The sequence below is a fragment of the Micromys minutus genome, assembly GCF_963924665.1.
Source record: "Micromys minutus genome assembly, chromosome: 26".
NCBI lineage: Eukaryota > Metazoa > Chordata > Mammalia > Rodentia > Muridae > Micromys > Micromys minutus.
The window spans coordinates 21,449,908-21,462,365 of NC_137961.1; the positions used below are offsets into that span (position 1 = coordinate 21,449,908).

Sequence of the window (12,458 nt, forward strand, 5' to 3'; positions counted from 1 at the left end):
TATTATGATTGTTGTGGTTTAAATAGTCATGAATATTGATTTACTTTGTACAAGCCACAGAGAGGTGAATAAGCCTTTGTAATGGTCCTCACCAATCTAGGAATTAGAGTAAGGTACCTTCAGGAAAACAGAGCCCAAATAATATACATATGAATAAGTAAGATGGCACATTAACCAATCATGTTCCCAGAAGTTTAACTAGAGGCAGTAGAGAGGAAAAGTTCAACTCCCATTTCTTCCAATATTGTGTTGCAATTAACCATATCTTGTATTTTTTCCCTATCAAGTCTTTCTGAAATAGAATACAGAACTCTTCAATACAGACTTCATGACCAAACAATAGTCTAAAGAATAATAAATGTACTTTAGCATTTAGTATCCAAATAGTTTCCACTAGTTACTTATCACAGAACTTAGTTTCTTTGATTATATTTTTTTGCTTTACCATATCTATTCAAAATGAAACCTACATAATTATTAATTTTTATAGGGTTTGAAATCATTTTGTAAGGCTTATTACATGATGTATTTTTTGCCTCATATTTTAATGAACAATATTTGATTTTGCTTAATTTGTACATACTTGTAGAAGGCTTTGAGACAAATGTCATACAGACAGCTCCAAATTTCTTAGGAAACAACCCTTTATAACATTGTTCTCATTATCCTTTCATCTCTTCTTTCTCCTTTTCCTCTTCTTCTTCCTCCTGGTGAACATGAAGTGAATAGCCTGTGTTATATGCTTTCATCAATGTAATGTTCTGTGTCACCTTAGGATTTTCTACATCTACACTCTTTAGAGCTCTAGAATCTTTCAGTGTCCTTTCTAGGCTGCTGACCTAAGGTAGGGGAAAAAGTTAGCTAAGAGGACAAGAGTGGTGAGGACCTGTTTAGAAGTAGTTCTTTGGGGCAGTATCAGTCTTCTTTGTCAGGATATCAGCAGTCCAGTCCAAAATATCAAACATAAATCATTAGCGCCAATCCAGTCCAATTGACACACATCAAACTCCAATCAATAGCCTCAGCTCCATGCAGAGGAAATGGTGGGGCTCCACTTAATTATCAGGAGTCTGAGGAAATGGTAGGAGTTCTGCTTCACTATGGGTCCAGAATGAATCTATCTGAAGATTCCAATACCAGAGATACTATGAGTGAATGAATTGCATGCTGATGATTTAACTACCTCTCTGGACACTAGAAAGTGAGAAATGGAAACCTCTGGTTAGTACTTATAGTTGGAGGTGACACAGCACTAATTCCTGGAATAAAACAGGAGACTACATCAAATGGTGATAGTACTGTACTGTGTAGGAAGGTCTATATATGTAGCTTCCTACAAACTGATAAATATGAAGTACTTTCAAATCATTCACTTATATGCACTGATATGTCATCAGTAGAAATAACATAAAAAACAGATGAAGTTGTGCGATAACTTTGGATAAAAAAAGACATAATTAAGACAGGGAAATTACAAACAACGCATTATCTATCAGAATATCCAGTTCTGCATTCCATAGGGTGTTGTAATATACAAAAGAAAGGAGATTAGAAACGCAATAGAAGGGCACACACAAAACTTAGAATTTTGCAAGAGCAGCAAGTGCTATTTCTGCACTCAGAACATAGAGACTGATTCCTTTTTTGTTGATAAGATCAGGCATATTACGATTGAAAGCCTAAATAATATGAATGAATGGGACACTGCAGAAGCCGTTATTATATTCAGCATTAGGAAAGAGGTCTGGTTGCATTCTGATTACCTAAACTGCATTATGTGCCAACAACTTTTGTTCCTAATAGAATGCAAATCACAGGGTGGTGGTGTATTTAACAACTTACCCTTTTAGACTATTGTAAGGCTGCAAGTGACATTTAATTACATTATTGCCAATCACCGGAGGAATGGTAATTACTTGGAACACTTCGCAAATGGTCTGATTAGTGTATCATCCTTTTAAAACAGTCCATAAGTTCATATCTTAATCTTGCTAACTTTCTTCTAAAATCTAATTTATTCCTTTTGCAAGGGAATATAGTTCTACCACTGGAAATAATCTTTGTGAAAAAACAAAACTTGAATAATTTCATGACTGATTCATGCAATGAATTGAATTTGGCCATTATGACCTAGTTGCTGGTCTGTATGATTTATTTTTGCAAACCAAGAAAAAAAGGGACCAGGAGACTTCTTTCCTGTGAGATCCGAAGTGCTTTTAATAATTTAGCTAGGCCACCATCCAGCAGCTCAGAGGGATGACTGAAAGCAGTATTTATCTGCCTAAGTGCAGGACGGTTAGTCTAACATGTTTACTTAGGCACTGGACTCCTGGTATTTGGTTTGCAAGTGAAGGCCAGTTGCCTCACAAGGTGAAAAGCAGTGAAGATTGAATATTTTTCCTTTTAAAGAAGAAAATCAAGACTCTTCTTGAGAAGCCACTTTGGAACTTTTGGCTAAGATGGCATATCTGTCTTGCTACATAAAGGCAGGGAGAGTCCAGTATCTTAAGAAGCAGTACTGGCCCCTTGCTGAGCTCATATTTAACTAACAGTTTGTTGTAAAATTTATAGCCACCTTTGAGTTTTCTGCTCTTGGATTGACTGCCTTTATTTCATTTTATTTTATTTGATCCTCTTTATTTTATCTTTGTTTAATTAAAAGTTCTGCCCTTGTGAAGAGTTTTCTTTAAATTTCACTCCACTGAGAGAGGGTTCAAGCCAAAGTTCCTCCATGTTGCCTGGTTGGGCAAGTGTTGAATGGTGCTTTATCAGTTCTTTCGCTGGCTCATACTGCTTAACATTGTTTGGAGAAACAAGCTCACTGTTTTCGGGTTTTGTAAATTTTACCTATTAAGGTGTTTAAAATTGGAGTTAGATTTTTTTTTTGTCCAAAATGATGCAGGTTTTTTGTTTGTTTTTGTTTTGTTTTGTTTCTTCAGAGCATTCCACTTGCCTGTAAGTTATTACTGCTGGCACAACCAGTAGGAGCCTATCCAAGTTACATACCTGCAAACGTACTCTCAGATCTCCTCAGGAAGATCTCTACTTCTTTCTAGTTTACTTTCTTCTTCTCTAACTACTGTATACCTCCTGCAAAGTCCTGCTATTGTTCCACTCTATATGGCTTCTATTTTTATAACCACCTTTCTCCCCTAACCACTCGGGAACTCTTCTCCCATTCTTTGTATCCTGTAAAGCCAATGAATCCTATACAAAAATGAAACTCATTCTTCACAACACACAGTTTTCTTTTATTCTATGTCCCCTATATATTATTGGGAAACATAAGCTCTTGGTGCCAATCCTTGAGCGACAAAAAGTCGTGGGTACTTTTGTTCCACTATCTCAAGCTTCTAAGAGACTGGCCCTGGACATAGTATCCCCTTCCCCTTCATGTTCGTTGCAGGATACCTAGAAAAATACTTTATACCATATTTAGGTAAAAATTCCATATTTATTTTTCTCTTCAATTTTAAATTAGCTTTCTATGCTCTACATGGACTTTTCCATTTATCCAAACTCTTTGAAGTATTAATTATCTGTTTTGAGGCAGCCAATGCCTTCAGAATTTTAGAAATTAAATAAATAGTGCTCAGTGTTAGTCTGAATTACTCAAAATAGCAGGAAACTGTGTGCACAGGCAATGATGATAAACTATGACTGTCACGAGTAGAAGTATTGTGTAGTGGTTGTGGCAGTGTTAAGAGGATAACAAACCTGAAGGAAAATCTTCATAGCAAAGAAAATTTTATTCTCTGATCGTAATTCTGAAGAGGGGATTGTTCAGCACCTTATGAGGAAAGGGCATTCAAGAAAGGAGATATTTTAACTGAGGACCTATTAACCACTCAAGCTTATATTTGTCCAACATTGAAAATGTCGTAAAAGGAAGCAAAGGTCCTCTCAGAATGGCAGCACGAGGACTTGAATGCCTGTGGTCTTGTCTCTAGGGATATTAACTTTACTGACAAAGAGTAGAAAAATGTAGCGACTTTAATCAAACAGAAGCAGGTATAGATATCCATTCTTCTATGGCCCATATTTCCATCTCTCCATCCCCCATTAGTTCCTTGTCATTGCCATGAGTCAAGTTCTTCAGTTCTAGTGTAGCTCACTTTAGGCTCATCATAAATGCTATGTTGGATATAGAGTGTACCTATTGAAACCTCTGACCTCAGTACACTGCTATAATGGTGAAACACTCAAGACTCTCCTTGCATTCTGTCCTCCCATTGAGTAACTTGAGAATCTTCATTTAATTTGCACCCTGCCTCCAGACATTTTTATACTAGAAAAGTTAGAAGTAAATCCTCATTGCTACTGCCTTGCTAATCAACTTTCTCCTTGTGTTCATTTTTACACTAGAGAATAGTCTCTCTATTTACACCTTCATTTACATTCCTCACAACTGCTTTGAAAACTTTCTGTTTTCTCCTCCGTGTTCTCCCAACTATGAGTCCTAGAATGGTTCTGTGTTGCATCCTCTTTTTCTTTTTTCTTTTCCACTTCCAGATTTTTTTTTCTTTTGTATGATAAGACACCGGGAGACTGGAACAAAAAAAAATCTGATCATCCAAGACAGGGACTCAATGACTGACCAGGTCAACAATATAACCAAAGGTCTGCCTTGTAAATAGTGAGTTTGGGAGAAAAGCAAAGCATAAATACCTTTAAAATGCTGCATTAGCAAAAACCCATGCAAGTATAGATGAAGGCTCCTGAAAGCTTCTGTAATCCAAGACCTCCCGTCATAACTCCAAAGCAGCTGGACAGGTTCAGGTGTGTCTCTTCCAGTCAGCTCAGTTGGTCACCTGGGATGCTCTTTCTTTTCAGGTGTCTCAGCGGACCTGAACCTCTTCTTGCTAGCTCTCTAGTCTAACTGTATCACTTCAAAGTCTTCAGTTAGGGACAGAAAGGGCTAAGGAATCAATTCAGGGATTTCCTGAAGCTATTGAGTAGCTTAATTCCTGAGTTTTAATGAAACCCCCTGTAAACTGGAATACCTCAGCTTAATGAGAGTCCCTCAGAGATTGAAGTCACATTGTTTTGCATAGTATAAGCCAATATTGTGGATTGCATGTTTTTTACCTTTGTGGTTAAAAGTAAGCACACTGCGATTAGACTGAAAGACATCTGAATGCTTGTTTTGTCTTATTGTATGACACTGAAATTTTGTACAATATCCCCATCCCCTTTCTCATTTACTAAAATAAAAATCGTAATTATAAGTAACCAATTCACAAAAAAATGAAAAAATTAAGAAAAAATTATGGTTAAAACATTTGAAACATCCACAGAAAAGTAAGTAAGATTTTAGTCAAGATACAATAATTTCCATTACAGTTGATAAATGTATGTATTGTATTTTTCTTTTTGTCTTAATGTTTTCTATTATTAGTTAATTTTATAAGAAATATGTTTCCTCAATTGAAAATGCTCTTTATCATATCTGATTTTAAACCCCGTAATTTTGTTTTTGTTGCTGGTTATTTTTTGTTTGTTTTGCTAATCTTTACTCAATATTCTTTAATAATAAAGTGATATTGAAAATCCTTCAGTGGCTTCTTCATCTTCAGTATTTCAGTGTCACATGAGAATTGGACACATGGCTTCTTTCATTCCTTTGTGACAGAGTACATTAGAGTAGAAAGATTGTTCATTATTTTTCCTGGCTTTGTGCCAAATATATATTAGAAGAGAGTCATTACATTGTATTGCAGTATATAAAATACTGGTTGAGGGTTTTTTCTGAAAATACTACTTATTGAAGTTATTTTCATTTCTAGACTTCCACATAAAGTGTTGATCTTTCTCTTCTTCCCTAAGAAACAAAATAGTTGGAATATTAAGCCTTACGGGTGTGAATCCTAACACTTCTGAAGTTGAGACAGGAAGAGGAAGTTGGAAGTCAGCCTAGGAAAACATAGTGAGATCTGTCTTTAAACATAAAGTGATAGTTTTAAAGTTAGATGAAAACAAAGCAGAAATAGGAAGGAAATGAATGAATGGGTAGAATTAAGAGAACATAGAATAACAGTCTGAATATCACCCCAAGGCTTCTCCTATACTTAAATTATATACAAGTTTACAAGTGAAGAATTACACCATGAGATCACTGAAAATACTTTTTGTTCAGAAAACCTACTCAAGGTTAGAATTGGCATTTATCAAACTAATACTAGAAATGTGATTAGTATGATAGTTACTAAATAAATAATCTTACAGTGTTCCTGTATTTTCATTTAGTAAGCTAGTATAACTCATCTGGAAGTCAGAATAAAATGAGTTCAAATTGTAGCTGTGTATCAACAGACTTTGCTCTTCTCAGAAGACACATTTTTTTTTGTGCCTTATTGGACTCTTATGTGCAAAAGTAGAATTTCTAAAGGTTCCTTTTTTATTTTTGCAAGTATCACCTTAAGTGTAATAGTTATAACTTGAGTGACAGTGTATTTTAACTAATGATTGAAAAGATACAAAAACAGCAATGTTACTGGCTTTTGGTGTTGCTGGTATTTTAAAATTTTTATTTTTTTCACCCTTCCCAGGATTTGTGATAACCCTACTACCCCTTTGCATGAAATATTTTCCAGTAAGAACACCAATCTTAAAACCATACTGATCACTGGAGTGAGAGGTGTCTTTTAGGTTTCTTGGGGTAAAGTTTTCACAAAACTAGCATTTTCTACTTCCATGGCTATCACTTACAGTAATCTTTTTCTCTATTCTTCATCTTTGACAGGAAATGATTTATTTCTTGTAGCTGTTCATGAGCTGGGACATGCTCTTGGGCTAGAGCATTCCAACGACCCCACGGCTATCATGGCCCCATTTTACCAGTACATGGAAACAGACAACTTCAAGCTTCCAAATGATGATTTGCAGGGCATCCAGAAGATATATGGTAGGTTCCACTACTCCTATGTGCCAACACCCATGATGCATCCAGAAGTCTTGCACATTTTTTTTCTTAGAAGTACATTCTTGAAGTATATATAAAAAAAAAAAAGAAAGAATGAAAAATGTTCTGAAAAATTCTATCACCAATCAAGTTGTCCAAAAACTTAATGTATATATCCAGAACTTAATCATTGATGGAGTTTTCTTGTTCAACATAATGGAAATGTATATATATATATATATATATATATATATATATATATATATATATATATATATATATATATACTAAGGATATACAATTTAAAATTTAGGTACTAGTGTATTAAAATAGATGCACAAACTCATAAAAAGAGTTAAAACTCTAAATTATCGCATAATACATTGAAACTTTCTTAGCCTCTGGCAGCTGGTCTTAGTATTTAAAATTCCAGTTTGTGGTGTGTGTTTTGGGAAGCAGCTGTAGTTCTGCATCCTCCTCTTCCTCCCTCTCAGGATGTCTTAGTCTTCACCATGGATTGGGCTGCAAAAATGAAGCAAAGCCCAAAACAGGTGGGGTTCTGCTGGATCACTGTCCATCTGGTAGGAAATGCCAGGGGGAAAGGGAAACATGGGAGAAGGCCTTCTCCTAGGATCTTAGTGATACAGCTCTTTGAGGCAAAAACCTTTTCCCTTGAGTGTTCATGAAACTGTTCTCTTTATTCAGGGTGGGCTTGGACGCATACACTTTTTTGTGTGTGAGCCAAGGGTTATATGGTTTTCAGGAAGAGGCTAAGAAAATCCAGGGAAGCAAAGGACATAGGAACTATGGTTCTCCTTTGGAACTCTGATGTCTCCTTAGCATGACATTCCAGAAATCTCTGATGCAGAACAACAGGAACTTCCTCAGTTAGGTGTGGGGTCCAGGCTTCCCCAGGTAGACAAGAGAAAGCCCCACTGACAAGGGGAGTCACCACTGTGCACCAAACTCCGGGTTTATCATAATCTTAGACTTTGAAGTTAGAAACAGGGATGCCTCAAACCTGTTACCTCTGTGCAAAACCATTTTTAATGAAAAAAAAAATAACTTATGCAACATAAAATCCTTCTGGGCACAAAGGTATAATTATTAAATCATAAAGTCAACGGAAAAGGAATGAATGTAAGCAACAATATGTATCAACATATAGCATGGATTCTAATATGACAAATTCTGTTTGACAGATTTTGACAGTCACAGTTTACCAATAGCAGGTATCCTTTACTATGTTAAATACATGAAGCTCTCAATTTCATAAATAATTGTATGCTACCAGTGTGCCAATAATCAGTATCCAGAAGACATGATTTGCATTTGAATCAGTGCAATTTAAGTGAACTAATTTGTTGTGCATTCATTAGTTTTTCAATTTTAGTGACACAATCATAATCGCCCCCTTAGGGTCAGTGTGAATATGAAATTTATTGGATGAACTGAAACATGTCGCAGAAACAAATCCAAACAGCTTGGAATCTTAGAGATAAATTGCCTGTGTGTTATCAGAAATTCCTCCTGGGCAGTTACTCAAGGAAGTCTTCTTCTCATGACCTCAAGAATTATTGTCAATACCGAGAACTGTGAAAGTGTAACCATCCCATATCTAAATATTAAGTGTGAACAACTCTGCATTTATTAAAGAGGAAGGGCATCAGTCCCTTGAGGAATGATGAGTCACATCTGTCACAAATTACATGAGTAAACTTTGGCTGGACTTGGACCCTCATTTTAGAAATACTTTACGTTACTACATCACCAGGGGTATGATAATCAATGGACACTTTAGATTCAGCCTTTACAGGAAACACCCAGTTATTCCTCAAGACATTTTATTAAAACAACACAGTGAAATGAGAAAAAGCTTATAAAATATAGTGGGAGACATATGGTAAAATAACCTTTGATTTGTTAGTATTTATCTTTGGGAAATATTTTTATGGATTCAGCCTCTGTCTAAGTCTAATATTTTTTCCTTAATGGAGCTCACAGTTATGAATCTAGGGTTTATTCTCATCCATCTATTTTTTTTTTCATGAAAAACCTACTTCCAAACCAGTTTTGAGAACGGTTTTCCCAGAGACTGGGTTGAAACTATAAAATAAAAGTCACACAAAAAAAAAAAAAATTAACAAAGAAACCATAGTACTAGGAACTGCACCGCAGCCCCATGAGGACAGTCGGAGACAAAGTTGGTAGCTGTTGGGTGGGTTTGAGGGTTTGTGTTTTCAGAAAATATATGATCGTAACAACCTCTTAGCTTTGCTTAGTCTGTACCTTCTGCTGATAAGCGCCTGTTCTCTGTAGCATATTTTCCCGCACTATTGCAGATTTAAGTGAGCCAAGAACTGTCCTCATGTTTTCAAAAGGTCCACCTGACAAGATCCCACCACCTACAAGACCTCTACCGACAGTGCCCCCTCACCGATCCGTTCCTCCGGCAGACCCAAGGAAAAATGACCGGCCCAAACCTCCCCGGCCTCCCACGGGCAGACCTTCCTATCCAGGAGCCAAACCCAACATCTGTGATGGGAACTTCAACACTCTAGCTATTCTTCGAAGGGAGATGTTTGTTTTCAAGGTAGGAGACCATGATTTGTTTTTGTAAGAGAAGATAAAGTGTCTAGTGTCGTGTTAGAAAACAAATTCTCATTCATTCTAAGTCTACCTTCCAGGCCCTCTCCCAGTAAGGAGTCAAAAAAAAAAAAAAAAAAAAAAAAAAAAAAAAAAATCTAAAAATCACATGCGCAAAAGGGCGTGGATGTCTAGCAGAAGATTGCTGTGACATTCTATTTTGGGAATGCACTTCTGTCAGCAGGAGCTGAAATGCCTGTAAATGTGAGGTTGAAACTACTGCATGCTATGAAGAGATAAAATAGAAGAATTTAAATCATGAATGGGATCTAATAGCGACAATTTGCCCGTCAGCTTAGCCTCTTCCCAGCAGGCTGTTGCTCGGATGTCTTACTATATAAATCTTCAAATGTCTCGATCATTGCAGTTGACAATTACTGCATTGCTTGGCTGTCATTGCTGGGTTGTCGTTGTCATGACCGTTGTTGTTTTTCTTTTTTGTCACTTGGTCTGTTGTTCCTGCTGTCCATTTTAGGTAAATCCTAGGCGTCCATCATTTCCCATTGATAGAACGTGGGCTGTTTGGTTTTTCTTAGGCAGGACAATTAATTTACATTTGCATATACAAACTATAAAATTAAAATTACATTTTTATATTTGAAAAATTGTGCTTGAGCAAGTTCTTTTATTATCAATATCACCAATGAAACGTTCATGAAAAGAGAAAATAGGTATATATATATATATATATATATAAAATATATATATATATATTTATACCTACATACATATAAATACATATATACATATATATATATGAACATATGAAAATTAGGTGATTTATTTTGAACAATTATAAATGCTAAGGAAAAAAAGAAAAAGAAAATCAGAATTTAAAAAAAACATCTGGAATACTAAACTAAAAAAAAAAATAACAAGAATATTATTCCAATATGCTTCAAGTACTTGATTTCATTTCAAGTATATTTATAAGCTTAAATACAGTGAGTAAAGAAAAAGCCTACTTTGATTATGCATGTGTGCATACATCTATATGTATCTGTCATTGTTCTTTGTTGATGATTCCCAAAACCACTCTTTTTAAAAATAATATGTTATGGTATATTTGTGTACAATTTATTTATATTAACAACTATAACCATGAAAACAACAAAATGCAATATAGTCACTCTTGATAATTTACCTTTATTCACCATTATTCCCATTTGCTCTATGGCTAAGCTGCAGCACACCATTGAAAAAAGAAAAAGAAACAAAATACGACAATTTGTTGATTCTATATTACCATGATTTTATTTTTCCTGTCTTAACTAAATTCCCACAGTGCAACATGATTCCTTTATAAAACGAAATTTTCATAGTGTAGTCATTATCTAAGAATAATGCATTCTTTTTTACCATTCCTGACTTCATTATTTCTTTATTATTGGGTCTGTCTAAACAGACTGGTATTCTCAGCCAAGAGTTAAATCTATATAGCTATCAATAAAATAAAATCTACCTGCTTCCGTCTCCTGCTCACTTAAAGTAATATATAAAGGCCTATTGATGCTGATTTCTGGAATCAGAAGTATAAGGGTCTCTGATAAAACGCAATAGTAACTACTTTCAATATCATGAAAGATATAACTCAAACTTCTATCCTGGCTGCCTTACCTTAGATTCTGCATCAAAACTTCATTGGAAAAATAAGTTTTTGAACTAAATCTGAATTTTTATTAAATGAGACACTATCTGAAAAGCATTTTACTTTTTCATTTGTATCAATTTTCATAATAGTACAGATATCTACAGCCTCTATATTTACTGGAATGTCACATAAAGCATGTTTGCTGTGTGTATGTGTCTGTCTGTCTGTGTGTGTGTGTGTGTGTGTGTGTGTGTGTGTGTATGTTTAGGGTGCACTATTATACACCAACAATGTGTGAGTACACTGGGAACAAGGGTGAGCTACAGTGTATATATCATAGAGATGCAAACATAGAAGTTATAACATGGATACAAAGAGATAGTACAGAAATTTAATCCAACTGTGTGTCGTGCTGTCTTAAAAGTTTGAATTAATTTTTAGAGCAAGCAGACTTTTCCAAGAACATTAAATGGGTAACAGATTTTTTTTTTCCATGAAAAAGCGTGGGCATGATGAATAGCATCTGAACCAAAGATCTTAGGACTCTAACTCAGATGTAAATAGCATGACTCTGAGGTAGAAAGCACAATGGAGTCTTAGGTAGGCTTAGCCAATGCCTATACAAACCAGGTAATCAATATGCCTGGATGAATGCTAGCATTGAGTTCACAATACCTGAACCACACTACCACACTATAAGTTCAGTATTATTCTTCGTCTTACCAGAAAATATAAATTCAGAAAATTCAAGTAATTTCTAATCCTTTAATAACTGTCAAGAATTACTGGACCCTACATTCTTATATAAGGAGTTATCTACATCTAATGGATGCTAATCCAGAGCTTCCAACTCAGCTTTCTAATTCCGTTATTTGGAAATTCAGAAAACATTCCAGAATAAAGTTGAACTTTACCCTCTATTTTAAAGTTGGAAATACTGTGGACATATTTATTTTCCTCCCACTCTATGATCTTTTAGGTGCTGACAATGTTATACTACATGAAACAGTTTAGGGTCTTCTTTCTTAGAGATCACATTCAGATTTTGAAGATGAAGTTAGGTAAGGGGATGTTATGAGTTGCATGTGAAATGTCTACTCCAGGCTCTTGTATTTGACCGCATTGCCAGGTGTTGATGTCATTTTGGGAGGATGTGGAAACATTAGCACAGGGGCCTAGCTAGCCAAATGTATCAGCAGGGGTGGTCCTGGAAGGTGGTATTCATTTCTGCTTCCAAATATATAATTTCTTCTTGGTGAGTCATGGCATGCATGAGTCTCCATCACCTGCAGGGAGAGAGATAAAGGCATACACTCTCAC

The 12,458-nt window shown here is 35.5% G+C and overlaps 1 protein-coding gene across 1 annotated transcript in view; it reads left to right on the forward strand.

Annotated features, from left to right (window-relative positions):
• The window catches only part of MMP16 (matrix metallopeptidase 16), a gene marked incomplete at both ends in the record, with an annotated part of 220,318 nt that overhangs the window by 150,613 nt on the left and 57,247 nt on the right, over positions 1-12,458 (forward strand). The window contains 2 exons of the mRNA XM_080938684.1: positions 6,743-6,904; positions 9,283-9,494. Coding sequence (XP_080794810.1) covers positions 6,743-6,904; positions 9,283-9,494 — 374 coding nt within the window. The remainder of the gene's footprint in view (positions 1-6,742; positions 6,905-9,282; positions 9,495-12,458) is intronic.